At 32.3% G+C, this 26,545-nt stretch overlaps 1 protein-coding gene across 1 annotated transcript in view; it reads right to left on the bottom strand.

The window, feature by feature from the left end:
* Window positions 1–26,545, bottom strand: part of LOC134719444 (histidine decarboxylase-like) — a 38,230-nt gene that overhangs the window by 8,875 nt on the left and 2,810 nt on the right. The window contains exons 2-9 of the mRNA XM_063582440.1: window positions 11,989–12,161; window positions 9,527–9,640; window positions 7,596–7,718; window positions 6,844–6,972; window positions 5,889–6,032; window positions 5,293–5,359; window positions 4,064–4,226; window positions 2,229–2,299 (exon numbers count right to left, since the gene is read on the bottom strand). Of these exons, the coding sequence (XP_063438510.1) occupies window positions 2,229–2,299; window positions 4,064–4,226; window positions 5,293–5,359; window positions 5,889–6,032; window positions 6,844–6,972; window positions 7,596–7,718; window positions 9,527–9,640; window positions 11,989–12,161 (984 nt within the window). The remainder of the gene's footprint in view (window positions 1–2,228; window positions 2,300–4,063; window positions 4,227–5,292; window positions 5,360–5,888; window positions 6,033–6,843; window positions 6,973–7,595; window positions 7,719–9,526; window positions 9,641–11,988; window positions 12,162–26,545) is intronic.

The raw sequence follows: 26,545 nt of genomic DNA, 5'->3' as shown, positions 1-26,545 counted from the left end.
GTTTAAATAGTTAAATTATTGGCGACACTGGTCCAGCCAAAGTAATATAAGAAATTAAACTTCAGGATAATTTTAACCGAAATACATATCTTTGATGCCGTTAGATAGATTGTTTTAATAGAGTTACTGCGGATAATACAATGTTTGTTCATTTTGTTTTTGTTTATTTCAAATCGAAGATATGTAGTATGAAATAAAGAGATGACAATCTACCAAATTTCAAATGCATTGGGTGAAAGCAATTATATTTTCGGTTTTGGTTTGTTACCCCGATTTTGTTTTTTGTCCATGGATTTATGAGTTTTGAACAGCGGTATACTACTGTTGCCTTTATTTATAGACAACTGTACGGCCTTCAACAAATAAAAAAAATATACCTTGTTTATGCATAAATTTTGTCTTGAAAGGTTATATAAAAAAAATCAATACGTCGTTTTCAGTGTATTGGAATGTTTATATGTCACATTTCTTTTATAAAATATTTGATTTGATATAATATTCAGCAAACAAACCAAGTCAAACCGTTTTGTTTTCGTGTATTTTTATATCTGAATAAAAAAGAGTGCCTGTTCGTTTGGTTTGACTTTCTCTCATGGATATAACATCATAAATGGTTGTGATAAATTAACCATAACTTTTCTTCTTATATCGTTGTGAGAGAAGGTCAATTAGTTAGTGTTATTGTTAGAAAAGTTGATATTACAATCAAACAGATTTTCGTGACACGAGTAATTGTACACCGTAACTATGTCTTTAGTATGCATTGGCCTTCTATAAAACAGATGTTATCTTAGTAAACTAGAATATCAACATGAATAAACAATGTCAATGAACAATATAAGGCTAAATAAAGGACACAAGTTCGTTTCAGAAACGTTTAAGTATGATAATTAATCGAATAAGCCTATTATATGTCTGTATTAATCATTGTTAATCATCCCTTGAGATTTCGTGTTGGTGTAGGAATTTTAGAAAAAAAAGTTCTGGTATATCAGTACTAGTTTAATTCAGAACTGCATATATGCTTATAGTTATCAAAGGTACAAGGATTATAATTTAGTACGCCAGACGCGCGTTTCGTCTACATAAGACTCATCAGTGACGCTCATCAAAATATTTAAAAAGCCAAATAAGTAAAAATTTGAAATTCTATTAAAACAATTAAATCATTATTATCATGATTATACCGAGAAAGATTGTTCTTTAATTTCAACAAACATGTTAGGTTTTGCTCATTTTATTTAGTGTTATTAGATGAAGTAAAGACAGACGTGTTCAATTAAGTCTCTGTTATTAGTTGTCCTTTCGGCATAGATTTAGTATGATATACTAGTATGTGAATGCAATGCATTAAAACAATCTCCGAATTACGTAAAGAATAAAAATGACAAACCAAAATGGAGTTCCTGATAGGAAATTTGTTGTTAAATAATATTGCAAGGATACAGAATATAATTAGCATATTGTTTTTGTTTATTTTGACTTTATCTAACCAAACAAAGCAGAGTTTATAGCTTGTAGAGTTAAAAATTATCGTGACCGACCTGTCAATTCTTAAAAACCTTATGATATACAGCTACACCACTGTCCCAGTTTATGGGAGGGTATGCTACCTTCAAACATGTTTAATCCTCCGCATTCTTTATGTGACTGTTCTAAGTCTAGCCAGTAATTACATGCTCTTGGCTTTTTACAGGTCATAGATAATGGGGCGTGGTTAAATATGCTTGCTAGTGCGCCAAACCCTTTCAATAACCTGGGACAGTGATGTAATAGTACAACATAAAAACAAACTATACACATAAGTTGAAAAAGGTTGAACTCGTCAGATCAATAAAAATCAGAAATTTTTAGACATCTGACAAAATAACAGACCCAGAATAGGTTTAGATTGTCCTCTTTTGTTGACGAGAACAATGACCTTTTCTAACTCCATAGCTTTTGAATATGCTTTTGTCAGTAGATACTTTATAATCGACTTTCATTTTCACACCGCAAGTGATACTTAGAGTAAGCATTAAGTAACGTGTTGATGCAATTTGATTCGAAAAATGAAGCGAGGTGATATTTTTAAAAAATTAGACACCCACCAGAGACAAAAGGACGACAACTTCGTGTCATATTGGTCTGTGCACATGTACATGGGACTTTATGTTATTCATACTAACTTGGTTATAAGGTTAACACTTTGAAATCAGAATCTGACATTAGTACAAAATATTACTTACCAGTATTTTCATGTTGCAAATATAAAGGGTCAACGTTGAAAGTTCTGTGTAATGCTCCACTATTTTTTACCCTTTAATAGAAATGTCATACTTATGTTTTGCAAGTATCTAAGTAAGTGTATCCTAAATGCGTTGCGTTGCATTTGTATTAATAATATGGCGTAGTTATTATTAATATGGCGATGTAATGCTCGCCTTTAAATGTAAAAAGTAAAATACAAAATTTAATATCGAACTCAGATGGCAAAATCAAAAGCTAAAACATATCAAACAAATGACAAACAACTATTTTATAAATATACGAACTACCTGGAATTTGATTGCATGAAAGAATGAGTATGTTAATCTACTTAACTAGATTTATATAGACAATAAAGACATATTGTATGACCCCTAGTGCGCAGAAGAGCATGTATGATGTGTCAATATGCTTTGAATAAATTTGAACGAGAGAAAAAGAAAACATACAAAGGAAGAGGAATGACATGTTGTAAGATAATGATGAAGTTTTATTTGTTACTTCAGATAAACATTCAATTGACTACTGATTAGTTTTTAATACAATAGCGAAAGATTTTGCATATTCAATACTTCATTATGTATGAGTGCACTTGTTACAGTTGGCATTTTATATCACTGAAGGTCGCATGTTAACCTGAACTCATCTATTCGATCGAACTTGAAATCAATGATACAACATATACATGTTAGTCAGCCCTATATCGAGAATTACATCTAGAAATTGGTAATGAGGGTTATACAAACAAAACTTAATGACAAAGGAGAGGAGTAAAGGTGGTACGTAACACTACAGGGAGATAACTCTGTAATATCAGCTAGTGGTTTTAATTACGTTGCGTTGTGAAGGCAATAGTAAGCTTCTCATTGATCACAATTAGTGGTTGCCAAACTGCTATATAACCAGTGTGATTTTTCTGATAAAACGCTTGGATCAATGTTTATGATTTTTTTATATTTTTGTTATAGGGTCAAAGTAAATACTTTGTCAAAATTTTATGAAAATTAAACTAGCCAAATTAATTTTAGTTAAAGTGTTGGGTACCACCTTAAGCTTCGTAATCCTAAACGTTCCATTTTTGATATCCTGCATATTGTATATTTGTCTCCACCTGTTTATATCATATTCCATACATTGCATGTCGTATTTGTTATACTGCCTTTTGATCGTTTTCCTTTTTTGATATGACATTATCAGTTTGTTTGCGACTTTCTGAAAAACCAACTTATTTTCGCGAGCGATTTATTTTCGCGACTTTCGCGAGTAGAAAAATAACGCGAATATAAATTTTCGAGAATATGTAAACCTTGGATCTTTCCTTATTAAACTTCATCAAGTAAATAAAAAAATCGCGAAATTAAATAGCCGCGAAGTAGTCAAGAAAGGGTAAAACGCGAAATAAAGTATCCGCGAAAATAAGTTGGTTTACAGTATGAGTTTGAATATCTCTTTGGAACATGTATCGCTAATAGCTCGTTTACAAGTCTTTAATTTTTGTGTTGTATGATTTCTAGTTCTTTGAAATATAGTTGTATTCATTTTCTAGGCAGCAATATAAAAAGTGGTTGTGGAAAAATTGTGTTCATGCTTTTCTGTCTAATTCATTTAATAAAATTTAGAATGGAAATGAGGAATATATCAAAAAGACAATAACCCGACCAAACAGAGGATAATAGCCGAAAGCCACCAATGAGTCATGAACGCAGCGACAAAGTCCCGCAATCGGAGGTGCTCGTACACCAAATATTTTTTTATTTTTTTATTTTCTTCAAATCCCTTCGTAACATACAATATCCATTAAATGTTTGCAACATACCACAATGCCGTACAATCAAAGTGTACCATCATCCATTTCGAAGGGTTAAATGCAAACGAATTGGCATATTCAACCCCTTCCATATACTTCCTGAATTCTGGGCAGATGAATGCAGTCCCAGCATATGCTGCGTCGATGTGAAGCCACAGGCCTTCTCTTTCACCTGCAGTACAAAAATTAAAATCAGAAAAAATATTGAAAACCGAGGAAAATTCAAAACAGAAAGTCCCTATTCAAATGGCAAAACCGAAAAATCCAAAGCTCAACCAATCAAAACGAAAAAACTGTCAAATTGCCGCGGCCGTAGCACTTTTCTGGATTTGCTTTGACCAGGGAATCTGATACCAAAATAATTGACAGGCAAGGATTCAGAACACGTAACGTTCACATATATAATAAATCAAAATGACACTTTAATAATGCTTAAAAAAGTTTGCTTCTCTGCTCTTGATTTTTCATCATCGCTTATACACCAAAATGAATTGATAACTAATGATGCACTACTATTTTAACACATTAAGAGCTATTGTTTCAAAATGCCATATACTAATATCTTAATCCATATAAGTTCAACTATGTCTGAAAGAGTTGAACCCTTAATTGTTTTATAGTTTTTATCTATTCATGAATGGTCATATATATATACATGTACCACGTATCACTCCTACATATACTATAAGAAAAACTCGTCCATGAGCGATGTTATACTTGTATGCACATTATTATATAATTTCAGCAGAAAGTGTCAAACTTTTAATTTCATTTATGTTTTAACATTCATTTTACACTAGCTGTTCAAAGAAAAAAGGTTAAAATTAATTTTATTTTACAATCATTAAGACATTGTAGCATATATAATTATTTTCTAACATCGTCACAGTCGTGCTCGTACATTAATAAGCAGTGCTAATATAAAGTTCCAATGATTGTTTCACATTTAAACAGTTTGTTTTATAAAAACCAAGATGCAATAGAGTATATTTGCACTGTGCAAGATTGTAAATAATTCGTGTTATGAGATTTGTGGTTAATTGTAAAAGAGTATAGTTGAAGAACATGGTAGGCAATATCGCCAGAAGAGCCAGACTATTAAACTAACGTGTCAAATTACATTTTAAACATGTCAAATGCCAATATTTTTTTGCAGTGGGAGTTATTCCGAGTTTTTTACGATGTATTTTGACATTATATACGGTTTGATTTAATTATCTGTAAGCAGTTATACTTACAAATTGGTCCTAGTTCTTTCAAGTTATCGAACGCGCATGCACCTGTTGTTCCCAAGGTGGCACACACCTAAAAGTAGAATAACATGGATGTATATTTGATTAGTAGGCTCAAATTAGTACACAGATGATCACGGATTATACTCCTACAATCCGTTTTACTTTTTTAATTTCTACCAACATATCAACGAATTTTTACCTACCATTTGTACTATCTATTGATGGGTTCGTGTTGCACAATTTGTAATTTTCGATGTATTTTTGTTTAGGTATCAATGTTGTCTGTTTTACCCCTGTTCTTCTTCTGATGATTTTTTACATTGCCAACCAGGTTCAATTAAATTAAATCCTCTTCATCTTCTGAACCCTGATGTTCTTGGTGATTCAAAATTTCATCGATAAATATTACACGGACAATGTTATTGGCTATATTAAAATGAATACTTGCTTCGTGGTGATTCAAATGAATTCATGACATATTGATTACAGCAGTTTTGCTCATGTTATAGTGTAGATTTGAGACTAATGATGAACGTTAGCAATTTCAAAATAACAAATCGAGTATCACTTGAAGAACATTGAAATAAATTATATCTTACATAAAACGGTATCAGACCGTCTTCTCTGTCTTTGTCTATAACCTCTTGTATTGCATCACCGCGCATGCTTAGCTCGTCGTCACATTCAATGAACCTCATTTTCACAAGTGCAATCAATCCTGCTTTTTCAACTGATGAATGTGCCTGTAAAATTTGATTATATTTTTTTCAAAATGTCAGACGTATTCATTAATGAAATTGTAGAAAAGAAAATAGAAAATGAAAAAAAACACACACAAGGACAATTGGTGATAAAAACATTCGTTTTGTTGTACGTTTGCAGAACATTTTGTCGTCTTTACTTAAGAAATTAATCAGACTTTGATATTTCTTCAAATACAAATTGGTTGAATTTAATAAATGTAGCTTTTGACAAAATAAGCTCTGGTTCTTTCGAACGTATTTTTTTTCGAATCTTTCAGTCACATTTAATATAAAAAAATACAATTTCTACGATTGTTTTGAATCCTTACAAGATCTTACAAAACAGATCTTTTGTAATCAAAAGAAAATGTCAAATCCCATCTGTTCTCTGTCATGTAAAGAATCGTCTGACATTAGTGGTATCGGTATCAATTTGTCATGTGACATTAATGGCCGGAATATCAGTAATGTCATCTATTTCTCGTCAGGCGATTAATCAAATCTGATATTTCTATTGTAACCTAGAAAGCAAGAAGCAAAAGGAAAAGTACGAAACATATGGAATTCAATTAAACTGTGTGTCTGAAATTCAAATTTAATTACACATTCAACCAATTTCATATATATCTAGGTTAAATGTTCTATTTTCATAAGAGGTCGCCATTTCTTTTGAAGTTTGTTTAACCTGCATGGAAGGAACTCTTACATATTCGTATAAATCCCATCACTTTTATTTCATTTTACGAGTGAAATTAATCAAAATGTAAATAAATGTCATAAAAACCTGATTGTAGTATTAAATATTTCATACCTGGTCCGAACAATAAGCAACCAGCCTCGAATTGACTTCCATGTCTTCTAGTCCTGAGTTTTTGAACTTTCGGAGTATTTCTGTTCTAGCAGCCAGCAATGATATAAAGGTACAATCACTTGCTGTTACCTGTTAGATATTAAGAAATTTTTCGTTGATGCTTGATCAGAAAATTCGTACTTATCCCGAGCAATTCGATGGATGCTACTAGGGGAGCAGATTCTTGTTACCCTTTCAGAGCATCTGAGATCACCCATACTGTTTCTTGGGTTAGTGGGGATCAGTGTGTGGTTTTTATGTTGTATTTTGTAGACTTTTTCGTGTTATCGTAGTCTTTCGTTTTATTTATTCATTTGCCAAGATGTCTTTACTTGTTTATCTCTTCTTTTGTACCATTTTCCTCTAAACTGCGGTTTTAATTTTTTTTACTAATCAACCGTTGTATTTAAAAAAAAAAACACTTAATAAAAACCTTACTTCTGACATTATTTTTCTCAGAAAATAAACAAAATGCTTTTTGTTATTAACTTATTCTGTGATCATATAATTTGACATTCACTATTTCCGTACTTGTAAAATTACTTGCACACTGAAGCTGCTAACAAGTTAGCAAATGCTGCTCCAAATGTTGTGAATTTTCGAAAACAAAATCAGATTCGAGTGGAGACATTTACAAATATTATTAAGAGAAACAAAACATTGTCACGAATACAGCAAATATATGTAATGATAAATAGAATGAACTTAACTACCTGTATAACTCCTCCGCCCATTGTCTGTTTGTTACTATGTAAGAAGCCTGAAGGTAAGCCGATCATTTTACCAAGCCAATCCATAACTATGGTCTCCAACTCAGTACAGGCTGGACTTGAAGCCTAAATTTAATACCAAAAACGCATGGATTAACGAATTGCCTTATCGAAGGATAATGTCCAGTGGTAAATATTACAGATATGTAAGACGATAAGGTGTTACCGATATATTGTGATGAGTTGGGGTATCTTGATTCTGATACTGAAACGAATTGTACATTCTAACGCACAAATTGACAACGCGTAGAAAGACATGTTACTCCGATACATTATTCTGATCTATACTTGTTGAACTGCTAAAAATACCGCCTGTATCTTAGAGAAGCTACACATACAAACTATATATATAACTGATGTGTTTGAGATGGAGCCTGGAACAAACCCACAGTTAAGCAATATGTACTTATCGTAAATTTATTTGATATGGTAAGGTCAGCTGTTAAATCATAATGGTTAATATTATGTTTTGGGTGAAGCGATGTGACAACACATTGCAAGTGCTTCTGATAAATAGTGGTCTGCAATTGATGTGTGCTTATCATGACTTAACTATAAAATAATTCTCTTTTTCGTTAACTTTTCTTTTGAGATTGTAGCACTTTTTATTGATTGATGTGTCTATCAGAGGGATAAAAAATTGCAAATTATATAATATCACGTTTTTGTTGTATTTAGGAATATTTGGTTTTCAGCACTCTTGACCTTGGTCTTTGTACTGTTTTGACTAGAGAGCACCTGCTGAGTCGTGTGTAGATGAAGCACGCGCTTCGCTAAACGATGGTTTAGCCAAGAAACTTTGATGATTTATTTTTATTCTATCCACTCACTTATGATCCTTTGAATTCGTTTTGTATTAGCTGGTTGCGATAGGCTTGATATGATGATTCGCTCGTGTAACTAAAGCAATATCTTAATTATTTTTCCCTTTCATTAAAATGATTTAATTTGAACAAACTTCTTTTATTAATAGACTAATTAATTAATTTTCCTTTTACATTTATATTAGCTGACAAATATATTAAACGAATTTTGGCAGATTGAAGTATAATTGCTTAAATTTGAATAAAATCTGAAACCAAATTTAATGATTTGCGTGCTAGCACGGTATAGCAAGTTAGTAGATTATATCTCTAAAAGAACTTGGAATAAAGCTGTAGATTGCATCGCATACTCCAACATGCTACTTTTTATAGACGAGTTTATCCAAAGGCTTTGAGAGATTTTATCATGCTTACTATTTGCTTTTAATTTCTCGATTACAGTGTTTGGGTAATTATCTTGACAGAACTTGTAACACTTAATCCCGTGTAACTATAGTAATAAAATAAAAGTTTTTTCAGATAAAATAAAAAAAAAATACCAAAAAAAGAAGTATTTTACACTTCTTGCATGTTAATTTTTTTTTTACCTTAATGAGGTTATGCTAAAATCCATAAGAGAAATCAAGATAAATGACTGTGTGGTGAATAAATAATAAAAAGCGACCACACATAACGGACATGTTCCATATTATACAAAGTCTTCATTACAATATGTTGCTTAAAATGAAGAACAAACTTTAAGGTTTCACACGCTATTTATGCAAATACCGATACATTGATATACTATATAAAAGTGAAAAAAAGAAAGATAGATAGATATAAAATATGATCATTTATATTTTTGCATTCTGGCTCCCTCAAGTGCGATTTGAAGTTTGTCGAAAAAAATATTACATTGTACACTTGGTTTTATCTTTCAATGGTACACATCTTTTTAATTGGTATGTATAGAAATTACGTTACAATGTAATTATACATATTTGGATTTTAACCTTAAAAAGTTTTATACTGATTTTTCTTTTCATGTTCCTGCAATCACCGAATACTTACCCAGGTAAAACCAAGACAGCCAATGGCATCCGCTAACATATCACCTAGCAATGACGGAAAGGAATTCAAGGCCGGAAAATATGCATGCATGTATGGGCTCTGCCAGTGTGTTATCTGAAATAACAAAAACAACAAGTGATGGCTTTTCTTGTCTTGAATGACAATTTTTACTTGTAAATAGATTATGTTGATCGATGTCATATAACTTTTTTGTTTATCAATCCATATCACCGCCATTTTTTGTTTATCAGTCTTTAGTTTTCGATGAAGTTTTTTCTAGATAGTTACAAGTTTGGTCATCTCTTAGTTTTATTTCAATGGACAGTAATTAAAACGCTTTCCAAAGTAAGGTTGGCTGTGATTGATGCAGAGATTCGCAGACACGTTAGGTCTGAATTGGGTATGACGATTAAGATCTGTTTTGTGGAAAGAGTTTGACGATCTCTGCACGTGAAGAACTTATGCTACAACTATTTGAGGGATATGCAGGCGGTCGTTCCATATTCATTATACCTTCATCTTCAATTGCCCTTTCATCACAGTCGATCTATCACATGATCTAAATGTTGTTTTGTATTTTTCGTCCTTTATATGAATGAAATATTTGCAACTGGACGTAAAACAAACACAATCATTATTATAGTGACATGTGTACTACTGTATAAGAATAAGATTATTTCAAATTAACACGTCTGGTTCATTTGGTTGTGATTTTCTAATTTGAGTTTGCAAGAAATAAATGTGTACAAAAATAAGGCAGTACAGTGGTACATCCATGACTTGCAATAAATTAAGGACTTGCATGTTTTTGAAAAATATAATAAAAATCTATAGGTGAGTCAATTGATCACATTTTGTTAAAAGTGAGAAATTTTCATCTCCCGATTATTTGAATATAGCTCTCTCCTTATATCTCTATTAAATTCAAATTCGGTCAGAAATTGGATTTCATCTTTAACCTCTCGCCACTGGTCAATAATTGTTTGATGCATTATACCAACTTCCAAGCAAGAACTGAAGCTCATACACTCGGCAATCAAACGCAGGACTTCGAGAAAGTTCCGAGGGCCGACAAACTTGCTTCGGAAGTTGGCATTATACACAATATTATAAGAAATATGTCGCTTATTAAAGCACTTCAGCCGTGAACGGCCGTTACAAATTATCTTTATAAAAGATGATGATAGTATCAAATTGATGCTGAGACATCGTTCTTAGAATTAATAAATATACATTATATCTTAACTTCCCAAATGTTACACTAATTGATAAAATAATTTACTCTAGCAATGATCAAAATACGTGTGATTAGGTGTAAAATTGAACTATACATTCAGTAGGCATATTTAACAATATGTGTGACCCCTAAAAAAAATCCATTCGATCGAATCTGTCGTGAGAGTTTTTAATAAAGAATGTCTATTAAAAAGACCTTTGTTGTTAAATTGAGAAAATACTACTAATACAAAATATCAATTCGATAAAAGATTCGGTGTTTAATATACCGGAAATGGAATGAATAAAAATCTGAGTAGAAAAAGCGTCAGCTTTGATATTCAGCTGCCTATAGTATCATAACAAGTACTTATGTCCGCCTACAAAAATATAGTTTAATAAAAATAATATTTTTTTTTTTTTTATTTAAAAACATACCAATGATAAAACCCTCCAAAAGAGCCAAAATGACGTAAAAGTTAGTAATATTGGAACTTCAACAATGAGCAAAGATGATGAGAAGAAGTAATATTAAACAGACACGTGAAAAACCAATAATGATTTTAATAGTTGGGGAGCAATTTCAAGGCGGTTAAGATTTTGTCTACGCTATTAATATATTTTTTTAATGTGTCACCATACGTCATTTGGAAAATCTGGATTCGGAATATTTTGTTTTGTCATCTGCTTGACCACAATATTTTTTCCAATCAAAATGGCGATCAGCGTCTTTTTTTTTTAAAGAAAAACACTAAACTCCCCTCTTGAAGTTGAATTGTCGTTCTCTTAATGCTTTTTCAAACTGCACATAAAAGACAGAATACGTGGGTATTCATGATGCTTCAATTTGTCATGTAAGACCTATTTGGTAGCTAGAATTTAGCCTACAAAAACACTTAAAAAAGACATGGTTAGTTTATAGGCATACTATTTCATTTTGGTTTTCATTTTAATCAGGTGAACGAACATCTTGTAGATTATACGACAGAACGGTTTTTTTTTGGATTATTTTTAAGATTACAAAACAAGGAAGGATTTCAACCTCAGTCAGTTGGATAATTAGCAGATTGACGAAACACTAATGTTGATCATTGAGAAGCTTAATATTTCCAAAACAATAGAACGTGATTAAAACATTCAGCTGATTTGTACAGAGTTATCGCCCTCAAGTGTCAGGCACCACCTTTAGGTAAAATACTATACAGATTCATATCCAAGACTAATATTTATGTAGTATCTTAACTTACTCCTGGCATGATAACACGTTCTACATCCCTAAATATATCGTCCCATTGCTCTCCGTCTTGTGGTGCTGTTTCAGGTACCAGAGTACGCATGTAACCAGGCGAAACATTCGGAAACACTCTTCTTTGTCTTATATTTTGTAGATAATTTGCTATATAGTCTACCATCTCTTTACCTGAAATAAGAAGACATATGTTGAGACGTGCATTTTCGAAAAAAAAACCTGCATGTATGTGATCTCAATTGGTGAAAGTAAGGTTTAACTTCAAATCTGAAATAAATGTGGACATGCGTATTGACGTAATTATTAATTTATTTTTCAAAGTTTTGCTTGTAGTGGACAGTTACTGTATCTAGACCTATCTTTATTTGGTTACTTCGCGAAAATGCAAATCTTGGACACAGGATTTGTGTGTTAAACAGATTGTGCATATAAGTTTGAGCTTTAATTGTTCATTCTAACTTCAGACTTTCTCCTCCAGCATTGCATTGTATATGTGCCTTTTACGCTCTATTGCGTAATCTCCAACGTACAGGAAATGAATAAGAATGTTATTAGATAAAACAGATTTAAGACGTTCGAGATTATTTACAGACTTCAAATGAATTTTAACAAGCTAATTTTAAAATGAGAAGATGTGGTATGATTGCCAGTAAAACGACCATATCCACTCAAAGACTAAAAGGTAACGCATGTGATTCATTGCAGATTACCGTGCCGCCATTAAAATTAAGTCCATCTCATACTTTAATATAGTATGATTTAATAGCAAAATGTGGTACTATTCAAAAGAAATAAAAACAACGTCCAGATTACCACAAAAAATAAACAAAAACAAAACAAAAGAACAACAACTACTAAGGATAGCAGTTATTGCAGGATAGTTTGTCCCTGCATGGCGAGACACAGAAGCGGACTTGACAATGTCATTCTCCGTTAGTTCTTGACCCTACATTGAATTTGGACTAGTTTGAATATTTTTTAAGTAACATAATTTCAGGGATGTTTTTTCAATAAGCTAAGTATAGTAATTTTTAATTCATCACTGATCAAGTCAGCCTCAGAATGTCTAAGGTAATAAGGATATTTTTCAACACTTGTACACGGAAATACTAAGACTTTTTGGTACAACTCGGATATCTCTTTTAAACATAGCAAAATTCATTACTTATTTATATACATCATAATCGTTTTTTTATTAACTCGACATAAAATACCATTTGACAGCTAACATTTCTTCTACTGATATATGTAATCATTATCAAAAGAAGATAAAGAACAGAGCGTTGTCATATCATAGCATTTTGAAGAAGAAGAAACACTGTTTGCTTCTGTAAATCCAGAAATTATTAGTTTATAAGGCGAATAATGCGACTGAATGAGTATATTGCAATAACAAGAATTCGAGTTCTGAAAAATATATCGGTTGGCATTTCTTTTTCGAAATCGAAGTAATTAAGACCGCATTTTTTTTTTCATTCTTCAAAAATTGCAATGTGCACGCACTTTTCTGAATTTACAGAATCGTACATAATGTACAGAACGTGAGACGTGTCTTTTATTCCTTACTAATTGCAACTATTTGTAAATTATCCAGTACAAAGGTTGACAATTTATCATGACTTGTACATCTACTGAAGCAAATAAAGACGTGACAGACAATAAATAGACGACCGAAATAAACTACAATGGAGATAAAGAGAGAAAAGCGTTTGGAATAATCAAATATCTGTAGGCATAATGAACAACCTTAAGTAATCTTTCTTCCTTTTTTTTTCATTAGTGCACTTATTTTCTCCCCCATCAGTTATTTGAATGCTGAGTACTTTTAAAATTGCATGGATTTATATTGCTAGTAATATTTGCCACTGCACGTTATAAATCAAAATTATTTATCCATCCACCAATCTTTTTATTGGAAAAGACAACAAAGAATGTCGTTTGGAATGATAAAGTATCTGTAGGCATAATGCACAACCTTAAGTAATCTTTCTTCCTTTTTTTTTCATTAGTGCACTTATTTTCTCCCCCATCAGTTATTTGAATGCTGAGTACTTTTAAAATTGCATGATTTATATTGCTAGTAATATTTGCCACTGCACGTTATAAATCAAAATTATTTATCCATCCACTAATCTTTTTATTGGAAAAGACAACAAAGAATGTCGTTTGGATTAATAAAGTATCTGTAGTCACAATGACCGATCTTAAGTAATCTTTCTTTCTGTTATGTCATTAGCGCACATATTCTCACTTGAATGCCGAGTACTTATACAGTTTGATATATTCCACCTATTCCAAAAGATGGCATTCCGTAATCTTTTATTATTTTTTTTTGTCTTTAGTACATTTATTCCTTACAGGTTCAGTTATTTGAATGCCGAGTACTATTACAATAATATTTGATTTATCTTCCGACAATATCAAAACAAATAGTAACTTAAATCAAATGGCAAAATAAAAAAAGCACAAACAGATAACAACTGTCATATCAATGCATAGGAACGGGCATTTGTTTAATGTAAAAAAATGTTTTGTAGCTAGTTATAAACAGTCGCATACAATTCTATTATATTAAAACCGATGTCTATTTTTGGGATAATATTGTCTATATTATGCGCGGATAATTTAATTAGTATATGGTTAAAATTATCGACTGTGTTGGACTTGTATATTGCATGGCTTATAAGCAAGATTTTCTAGTCCTAATATGCAAGTAAAACTTTTTACTGGACGTTAGAAATAAAAAAAAAAAAAATTGTCCACCGAATCGTCTTATAAATTAGACTTTCAAATGTAATCCGTTTACCTGTCACTGTTTTAATATCAGTATTATAAACTGAAGTTAGCATGAAAGTTAGAAAATTAATATCATATAAACTTCAAGCCGTTAGTGAAGCAATACAATGTACATGACGAAACCAATAAAACCCGGCATATAAAACAGATTTTGAATGGTGGAAAAAACAAGAAAGTACATGTAACACGTGTATTTGTTGAAGAATTTGTTATCTACTATGCATAACGAATTGGAGCATATATGTATACCTTTGTTCTGATTTATACATAAAATCCAAATTTCATTGAAAAAAACTGTTTCGTTAAATTTGACAGTGGTTTATTTTGATCTGATTAATCATTTTTTAAGACTGTATGGTGCTTCATTTCTCTTCTTGCTATAACAGTGTCGAATTATCAGTACATGTATATCTGAATAAACAATTTTTCAGTGTTATCTTTAAAATAAACACACAAAACAACAACACTGAAGTGTGAACTTCTTGCAGTGCATCATCTGTTTTTCATGAGATTTGTGTCAATTTTATCAAATAATTATATCATTTTGTTTTGTTGCCTCCACTATCCTTCAACTTTATATGACGTGACGTAAATCGGTCGCGAGAAACTGTCAAGCTAGTTTCTTTATTGGAAGACCAAATTTAATTTTAGAAACACAACTCTATAAATATGAAAAGAATGCGTGTATTTTTCTTATGAAATACGATAAGGCTGAACAAAATTAATTTAAGATTCCAATCGTGTGACAAAATTGTGTGAGGAGGATGTCATTACGAATACACTGATCTAAGGGGTTGATCGCTGCATGACAAGTAATAAACTATATCACTTTTTGAGAGTGTTGGTGTGGTTTAGAGAATATAGAATAATTGAAAGAAATATATTGATACAAAATAGATTTGTTTGGAACTTATATAAAGTAAATATAGCATTATGGACAACAAGATGTATAAATAAAAGAGCAAAGAAACGAAGACCGGCCCCTTTAGCATTCCCCCTTTTTTGTGTTTTTGGGTAGTTCATTGGTGATGTATATCAAATCTATTTACAACTTTGTTAGACTCGTCGCACGCTCAATAAATTACTTTTTGTTATTAATCTATAGACGTAATTAGGTACAACTGTTTTTACATGGCTCTCATTCATTGAATCAAGTGTATCTCTTACAATGATGAAAATCAGTGTTCTTTCGCAACGGTATTTTAATGAGCAATAAAAAGGATTTTTTCTCTATGCGAGTTGTTTGATATGACATTGTGTAATGTTACCGAGCATGAATAAGTATGACCTGCTAACATACTATCATAGACGAAGCTAGCTATTGTTCCTTTTTACAAATCATGCAAGTCTATATTTGCTAGCGTTGTTATCTGATAGTATTATCTTGCAATTACGTATGTTATAAAGGTTTTCTAATATCTAACTCGAATACACAAGAACATTGAAAAACACTTAATGTCATGCGACGTACATTTGTTAACATTACATAAATACAAATTAAAAATAGAAATGGGAAATAAGTCAAGGAAGAGACAACAACCCAACAAATAAGCAGACAACAGCCGAAGTCCAAAATGGATATTTAACGCAAGACAATCCCGCACCCGGAGGCGTGCTTCAGCTGGCCCTTAAAAAAAGAAGATGTGGTATTAATGCCAATGAGAAAACTCTCCACAAGATACCAAAATAGCACAGAAATTAACAACTATAGGTCACCGTATGACCTTCAACAGTGAGTTAAGCCCACACCACATAGTCAGCTATTAAAACGCCAGTTCAGTGGTAATGGACGTGATACTTAACTTCGGAATATATATATTAAGTTCGTCTTCAAAAACCATACACAAGGCCAGTCGATAACCTTCGTGATACAAAGAAAATACAATCACAAACATTCATTAATTTGATTATCAAAAACAATGAAATATTAAACATGTCATTTGTACAATGTTTATTGTCATTCTATTTCTATAACTAAGAATGACGGTAATTTATCTTGACACGAATAGACACACGTGATGCGTCCGTCCCGCGGAGGAATCTACCGTCCGTAACAGATTGGAATTGCTAAATTAATGCTCAGACATTGTTTTTGTATATAAAACTGTGAATGACACAGTTCGGAGATTAATAGACAGATAACAATAAATATAATTGATGATGATTAATTACAAATCTGTAAAACCAGAATAATCAAATTGTCATATGTCGCTCACTGCTCTGTCAAAAAATAATGTTTACTAATAAAATTGAGAATGGAAATGGTCACCAACAGGTCTTCAATGTAGCGAGAAATTACTGCACATGGAGGCGTCCTTCAGCTGGCCCCTAAACAAATATATACTCGTTCAGTGATAAATTTGATACAAAATAAGGAGATATGGTATGACTGCCAATGAGACAACTATTGAAGATCTAACAACTATAGATAAACATTGTATAAACATTGTATCACCTTACGGCCATCAATTTCATATGAGCAAAACATACACGGTATGTTCAGCTATAAAAGGCGCCGACGCCGCAACTAATTGTGAAAGTATTCAGACGAGAAAATCGAACGATTGATGCTAAAACAATAAACAAAAACAACAATTATAGAAACCATGCAAGGCCAATCACCACTCTAACGACGATTCTGATTTGGGAAGTCACAAAGAATGTTTGTGGGGGCTCTGTTTTCCTTGCCTGGGACAGTCGTTTAACAGAATAACAATGATTTTATACAAACATTTTACTTTGTTATGAAACTTAGATAACACGAAAATTCTATAGTTTGCGTGTTGTCGCAATGTCATATATCTCCGAATAGTATACATGTGTACAATAAACTTGAATGACGTGAAGCAAGCGTTATATACATCACAAGACAGCAATTAAAATAAAAACAAAATAGATTTGGTACCTCAAGTGGGGAATATGTCAAATACTTCGACGTTAAAACTGATACATACATATTATAATAGGTTGTTTTCTTCCAATGTTTAGCAAATTATGTTTATACCTTATTTCGTCTAATGAAGTATACTTTTTTTTAAAGCAATATATCGTATTACAAAAGCCACATACGGTAATCAACATTGTTGGCATTGTGTGCACGTGCAGGATTAAGTAAAACAATAAAGACGTTAATAACTTTGGATAAAGTCTTTGATGTTTTAAGGTTCATATCTCCTAAATTAATTAGACAAATGTTTTCAAGGCATGTTTTCATAAATTCTGAATATCACTTCCGTAATTTTGATCTCTTTAAATTAGATACAGTCGCTGTTGGTTTCCCATTGTAGCTTCTTGTTATTTCTTCTTGTTCGGCTCACTAGTGTCTAATCCTTTTTGAAATATATTAAAAATGTGTTTAAACTTAACTTCCATTGGACATTCAGCAGGCACCACAGTGGCGGACCCTGCCATTTAAAAAAATGAGGTTTCAACTACATGTCCCCATTCAAATGCATTGATCGTCAAAAGGGGGGGGGGGGGTTCAGCCACTGCAACACCAGTCAATAATTTAAACTTATATAGTAAAAAATTAAGCTAGGTTATGAGAATATGTTTTTTTCTCTAATTTTTGTGCTATTTTCACATTTCCTGACCGGTGTGAGAAAAATAGTTCTCCTCACTAGTGAAAAATCTGTTCTCGGCAAATGATTAGTCGAAATTTGATTATGACGTCTAAATGTTTTGTTTTCTTCTCAATTTTCCTATTGTGACGTCATGAAAAAAGGCGACCTTGCCTGATGACGTCGCATATAAAGAGCACAATTTTCAGAAATTTTTTGAAAAAAACCCGATAAAAACCATTAGAGAAACAGATTCCGACACTTTAAACCATTGTGGTGACGTCAGCCTATTCATTTACCGTGGATTCTTTTTCTAGAATCAACGCTTCCTTAATCCGTCGCTGAAATGGACTCACCATTTTATATTCTTTTGTTACCTTTGTGTGCCTTATTACATTAAGGTTGAATTGGCCAATTTACTGATTTCTGTTCAGTTATGCAATTAGTTTAAAAACTTACCTTTATTTTTTGTAATTTCTATATGCCTGCACTGGGACTCGTCCATGAATTCTTGTTTGTATGCACATTGAACGACAAATTTATGTGACGTATATAATTTTTCTGACGTCGGACACTCAAGTAGATCCATGTGTTCGTGGATAGGTTTTTGTGTCCTGTTAAATTGTTCCTTTTAAAAGTTTTGGATTCTCATAAATTCTATGTATAACTTTTGGACTAGTTTGATTTCTGTAATTTATTCTTACATACTTTTGATTTTTTAACCCTGTCTGCGCTCATTGCCTATGTAAAATTTAAAAAATTGTTTATAATCCAGGTACTTTTGATAACTATTGTATTCACATTGAACGACAAATTTATGTGACGTATATAATTTTTCTGACGTCAGACACTCAAATCAATCCATGTGTTCGTAGATAGTAGATGTTGTTGTGTCCTGTTAAATTGTTATACGATGATGACTGATGTTCCCATATTTTGACTATTTTATTGATTGTGACTGTTTATTTAAGGCATCATGTAAATGTAACGGAATTTGATGAGACTGTTATTAATGTGAGAGGGTTAGCGCTATAGAACCAGGTTTAATCCACCATTTTCTACATTTGAAAATGCCTGTACCAAGTCAGGAATATGACAGTTCTTGTCCATTCGTTTTTGATGCGTTTTGTTTTTTGATTTTGCCATGTGATTATGGACTTTCCAAATTGATTTTCCTCTGAGTTCAGTATTTTTGTGATTTTACTTTTTAAGTGTCACTTACATCAATATATCGACGAAACCTCTCGGCTACCAATTGGTTACGATTTAATTGTCTAATATATATATTTAAATGAATATTTGATATACATCGGTACAACGGACACACATGGATTGCACCTTTATATATACAATAATAGGCAATCGTATAGTATGAGTTGGTAGCCGCGAGGTTTTATGGTTATGCTCAATGAGTTAGACATTGTCGGCTTAGGTTCGAATCCTGGTTTTGTTTTTGTTGTTGTTCCTATTCTCTAGTTTTCCTGTTTTGTTTCTTGTTTTTTTCAAGTTATTGTGGAAATGTTTCGTGTTTGGTCGTTTATAATCGGATCATTGTTAGCTATTCCACATGTTTCAAACGAAAATGTTTTCAAGTGTCCATTTTTGTTTTATTAATCAATAAAGTATGATTTAACTGTGTATTCGCAAATTCTTAAGCTAGAAAATCATGATGTGTCTAGAATAAGACATCTTGTTAAAAATTACGGATACATGCTTTATATATATGCTCTATATATATGTTTCTTGTCAAGTTGTTGTTCCCGGCTTTGACACATTCCTCATTTTCATTCTCAATTTGATTAGAAAGAAAATCAAAAATGTCTCATTTTATCAAAACATATAATTTGCAGATTGCTGATAAATGAAAATCTTTAAGGGCAGATGTCTTGTGTAAAACAGGTATTTGTGTTATTTTAACCATTTAAAATTGAAATTTATAATTTATTGTAATGCACCGTTTGTCACGATCACATGGTCATTTAAACTCACTTACAACACCTTCTAATTAAGAATAGGCTTTAATTTTGAAAAGACATTATCACAATAGTTTAAGTTATAGATACAATGGATAAGCGTTGATTCATGAAAAACAAACCATTCGCCCTGCGGGCTCATGGTTTCTTTTTCAAGAATCAACGCTTATCCATTGTATCTATATCACATAACTCGTGTATTACGATATTTCTCCACTCTCGACAGTTAAATTTTATTATTTAAAGGGCTCGGCAAGCCTCGCGCTTTAAATAATAAAATTTAACTCTCTCGAGTGGAGAAATATCGTAATACACTTGTTGCAGTGTAAGAATCTATATTTCTCGCTGTATACTGCTTTTTAATTGTTTCTTACTTTGTAATAATGGTGACAATTTTATAGCTGGGAATTATATATGCTGTCAATATATAGTACGTCCAACATTACAGACATTTGGATAGATTAGGGAAACACATCCGTTCAATAACAATTTAATTAGGAAGATAAATTAACGATTTACTCACAAAGGACTAAAATAATGTCTTTTATTAATTGGACAGATTGATAGGAGAGAGAGAAAAAAAGTTTTGGATCAATGATATTTAGCTGAGTTATATGACATCCAGACACCTCTCTCGTAAATTACTTCAGTCTCTTCAGAGGCTAATGTTTGCTGAAGGCGCAGACATATGTCCCGATTTGGAAATTAATGGGTTACCTGGAACAAATTATCGACCCTTTAGGCAGGTATGGTCTCTTAAGGTACAAATTGCTTTTGGTAAATTTTAAGAATAATTAATCCATGAATTCACATAAGATCCAGTTATGTTTTATTGGAACCACTTTATTTTTGAACTCTCAAAACCTGATATATTTTGTCATAAAAGGGAGCTGGAAAGCTTTCGGTAATGTGTAGTAACGGGATGTATATATTAAACAGTGCCATGTTGGATCGTGTTGCACAGGTAACGAACAGTATTTTCAAAATTAGGAGTATCATACATTGTATTTATGGCGGATCCAAAGGGGAGAGGGTTGCAGGGGTTTGCCCCCCTTTCTTTAAATTCACGATCAACGCTTTTGAATGGAGACATATGGTTGGAACCCACTTTTAAAAATAGCTGTATCCACCGGGAAATTCATTTGCATTAAAGCTCAAGACTCAACAAAACAGAGCCAACCAAGTCAAAGACCAGCACCAGTCAAAAAACAATTACTTGATGTTGCCACATCGGTCCCTACATATAAACAGACTATTTGATGAACAAAAACAAAACACAAAAGGAAAGCACCACAAAAGTAACGAGGATATTTATGGTTTATGTACGATTTTGCTCGTTATGGTCTTGAATAGATACAGGAAGATGGGATATGAGTGCCAATGAGACATCTCTCCATCCAGGTAACAATTTATAAAATTAAACCATTATAAGTCTACAACACGGAGCCTAGGCTCACATCGACCAGCAAGCTATAAAGGGTCCGAAAAATTACTTGCGTAAAACCATTCAAACGGGAAAACCAACGGTCTAATTTATATAATCCTAGACGTATATTTGCTTTGTCCACGTTATTTGGACCGTGTTCGTTTGTTGAATCATTGACAATCATACATGTAACTTATCTCATTATTTTATGAGAGTTTTTAACCACAGTCAATGACCTGATGAGCAAGAATACCGAATGAAACTGTTGAAGCTGTTTGCGTTCTGATATCTAAGCTATGTACTGGGTGTTTGTTTCAGCAATGTGTTTTACGCGTCAAGGTATTACCCTACACTTTCACTAAAATTAATTTGGCTTTTTTGATTTTCTTAAAATTGTTACATTTTGAAGTATTTACTTTGAACCTTTAACAAAAATATAAAAATTTAAAAAAAATTGAACCAACCATTTTATCAGAAAGATTACACTGGTTATAAAGCAGGTTGACAAACATCCAATTTGATCATTGAAAACTTAATATTCACTTTAAACCACAACGTAATTAAAACGTTTAGCTCACTTTACAGAGTTATCTTCCTGTAGTGTTATGTACCACCTTTATGGTAGTCGTCGACGGTACAGTATGAATACGGTAAGGGAGCTACCATTTGGTTTTATAGAGGGGGTGGGGGCTAGGATGAAATTTGAAAAATAGGGCAGGACATGAGTTTTGAGTAAAAAAAGGCAGGATGAGACACTAGCAAAAATAAAAAGTCAGGACGACAATTTAGGTAAAAAAAAAGTCAGGATAAACTAAAAAAAAAAAGCAGGACCGAACAGAGTGAAAAATAAAAAAAAAATCAAATGGTAGCTCCCTTAAGTGAATTTCATCGACTAATGGCTTGGGTGGATACTATGCGATGAACATGATTGTGCATGTAATGTTTCACAAAGATCTCTCAGAGTAACTAATATCATTGTTCTGTATTGTTAAATGACATAGAAAATGTCTATAATGTTATATAACCAGGCAGACCACTTTAAAATGCATAGTTTGTGTTCTAAATAGCAGGACATATCAGAGATGTCTCTGAACATGTATACTAATGTACACACAGTTACGTCACATAGTTATTCCATTTATGCTCCTGGCACGTTTATAATAAGTTCACGTGAAGTAGGATATGATTTCTGCGCCCCGCTCACGTTCTCTAACTTTAATGGAATTATGCTATATATTTCATTAATTGCAATACACCCGGAAATACATATCGTAAAAATTAACAAAACAATAACGGAAAATAGAATGTTCCGAATTTTTTATCGAATGTTTATAGTCGGAATGTAGTGCCGAATGAATTCAAATTACAAATAATTATTGTTAATTTCCCTTTTTGTGTTTTATTACTTATTTACAAGGAAAAAATTATTTCGACATAAGGTCATGCAATTGGTTTTTTTTCATAAATCGTTTAACCTGGAAACAATAGTGGATACATGTACACGTATAAAAAAAAATTACCGGTCCGCGACAACTCAGGTTCGAATCCTCGTCACGGCAAACAGCCGTGTTATGTCGCTGTTACGACAATGCGATATGAGTTTTGTCATTGTTGAAGGCATTAAAAGTTAGAGAACATATATTTATATTATTGTTTCGTAGTAGGCACACATAAAATTGTTCACATAACTTGCATTTGCTAAGATTACTTCTGAACACTGCTTTGGGGAGTCATGTGTAAATATGACAATGATTAGTTGGTTAGTTAGGGTAAATTGAAATAAAGTTTCAAAAGAAAATTGAAATAAACTTTGAAAAGAAAATTGAAATAAAGTTTCAAAAGAAAATTGAAATAAAGTTTCAAAAGAAAATTGAAATAAAGTTTCAAAAGAAAATTGAAATAAAGTTTCAAAAGAAAATTGAAATAAGAAAAATTATTTGTGTTTTATATTCTTGTCATCGTGAGTGGTTGTTAATCTTCGCATTATAGTTTTTAAAAATGTCCGCTACTCTAGATCTTGTTTTAGAATTTTTGCGAGATAAACTGAATCCTCTGGTTTTATCCATGTTGTACCACTAAAACAAATTGCCTACTAACCCCTTCTTTTCTATTCATAATTTTATAACATATAGTTTAAAAAGCCATATTTGAAAATCTTATAAAATCCTTGTTATTTTTTAATTATTTTTTTTGGAAGCAAAACGGTGTCAGTGTTAAATATATGAAAAATCAAGAGGCAATTATTTCCCACCAAATTTTCGATGGCTTATATCTCCAAAACAAACACACGGACCCTTATTTTTTCTGCCTTTTAAGTTCCTTTATTTATAAACAATCAATTTAGAACCGTCTTTCAAAAAGCCCCAAGGGTGACTGGGGTATAGAAATATGATCTCTTGGTCTTCTCCCTACCGGCAGTAAAACGCTTGCCGAAGTGGGGCGTCCGTTTGGCTGTGCGGGATGTATCAAGTTCGCAGTCACGTCCGGTCAGAAGGGGAAGTTTAATCCGATGCCTCATGTAAAGAGAGTACCACGCTCCAATGAACCCTTGCAACAACTCTTTGAGGGGTCCGTAGGTGGCCTGTTGCAAAGCAAAATTTCTGTCCCTATCCAATATACCCTCACTTTCCAGTGGCAGTCCAAATTTCCCCGACCATCATCCCAGATGGCCTCTATTGTATCAACCTACCTATTGTATTTATTGTGAACTTGTTCTCGTCCTGAATATGCATGAAATATTTGCCACTGGACGTTAAGCAACCAACAATCAATCAATCAAAAAGCTACTTAATTTGAAACAGAGAAGCGAACATCCTTAATAACCCTGTTGGTATATTATTTTTTTTATATTATTAATTATCAGAAAAATATTAAATAACGAAACAACAGAATATATTGGATTTGTTTGATTGTATCAGCAATGTTAAAAACAAAACAAACACGGTAGACAAAGAAACAAATCCGAGTACCTACTCGAGTCATGGCGAATATGTTGAGACGATCGCCTTCGACAAGAATGTTAAGAACATAATTGTATTTCTCCTATACAATACTACAGTGAAACCTGATTAAACCGAACCCTGAATAGACCAGAAACCTGCCTAATCCAAACTGGTTCTGAAGACCAATCATATCACATTTTATGTATTGTGAACCTGATGAAACCGAGTACCTCCCAAAACCGAACAAAATCTCAAGTCCCGAAAGGTTCGGTGTAGTCAGGTTTTACTGTATAAGATCGTACAACAATATAACACAACGAATCAGACTTTGAAATGACATTGTTAGACAATAGTTTTGTAAAGATTGAACCGTACTCCAGTGCTCGCTGTCTAATAATGCTAATCGTATTTACAACAGACATTAGTTTACTATCAACAAGACGAGTCCTTAAGAAAAGTAAAATGTAAACATCAGTGCTCTATTCGCTCTGTGTGGAAAATTAGTTTACAAGCAGAAAACAATAACGGAGGATTGTTGTTTAATTCAAATCAATGTATCTGATCGACAAATAAAATACTTCTTAGAAGACTATGAATGAAGGAAGTCGCCATGACATTTTAAGAAAGTGAAAGTATATATGCAGTACAGTTGTCATACCCGATTATTTTAAACACAACATCTCAAGTATATGCAAAATATCGCACAACTATATAGTAAAAAATTGAGAACAACACGTTTAATAATTTCATGCGTCTGAAGCGCTTTTCTCTGTATTTACCTTCACCAGGAACGCCCAAAATGAAACATTTGAAATCCGAGGGATATATATGTACCAAAAGCGTTGAAGAACTATAGGACAAAAATACCTAAAATACAAATTAAATTCATCAAAGGTCAACTTTGCCTGAGGAAGTTGAAACCTTAGTTTCTTTATAATTTCAAAATTTATAAACTGACAATTTTAGAAAAGTTTATCAAATCATGTCAGTTGCTAAGTTCTTACTACTGACCTGATGATACCCTCGGGGACTGACAGTCCACCAGCATAGGAATCACCCCAGTGATTAAAAAAAATGAAAACAACACGTTTAAAAATTTCATCGTGAAAGAAAGTGTGATAACGTCGAACTTGTATCTTTAACAAAGATCATATCAAAGAAACTGATGAGGAATATAAGTCTTTATTTGTACATTTTCGTGGAGATATCTCCTTGGAAGAATGTATGTTTTTTTCAGAGACTTTCTTTAGACTGTCCCTGTTTTGATACTAATACAGAACATATTTGAGCAAACTGAACTTGAACAAAATCTAGGTTTATTGGTATATTAGAACAATATAATACATCCATGCTAAAATAAATTTCTCGTCACGTGATATATTTCAAGAATTTTTTAATTTACTAATTGGGATTCAATATAAAGAATCTGTTTGTACAAACATAAATAAAACATAAAATTGTCAGCAGAAGGTTTTTATGACAACGTGTCGAAACCTCGCCATTATAATGATTGGAACGTGGAAATGAATATATTGAAATGCTCTGGTTACAAGGAAAGTTATGCCAGTGAAAGCTGTATACGACAAAGGGGGGTATGGATGGGGGGGGGGGGGGCTGTTATTCTGTAAACGTTTAATTTTCACCCCTTTTTTCTCTAATCTTCATATTTTTTGCCCGTTATTCTCCAATCTTCATTTTTTAAGTGCATTATTCTTTAATCATTTAACCCCATCCAAATCCTCACAAAGGACACTCTGAGACCACTATCCGTCTTCTATGCGATCTTATTGGGTAGTCCTTTGTAGATTGTTTAAAGCTTACACTATTGTCAATGTGATAATAGACACTTGAAAGTTTC

This window comes from Mytilus trossulus, chromosome 5, assembly GCF_036588685.1.
Source record: "Mytilus trossulus isolate FHL-02 chromosome 5, PNRI_Mtr1.1.1.hap1, whole genome shotgun sequence".
Classification (NCBI taxonomy): Eukaryota; Metazoa; Mollusca; class Bivalvia; order Mytilida; family Mytilidae; genus Mytilus; species Mytilus trossulus.
The sequence above is the reverse complement of the archived record's forward strand: the minus strand, read 5'-3'. Positions and strand labels throughout refer to the sequence as shown.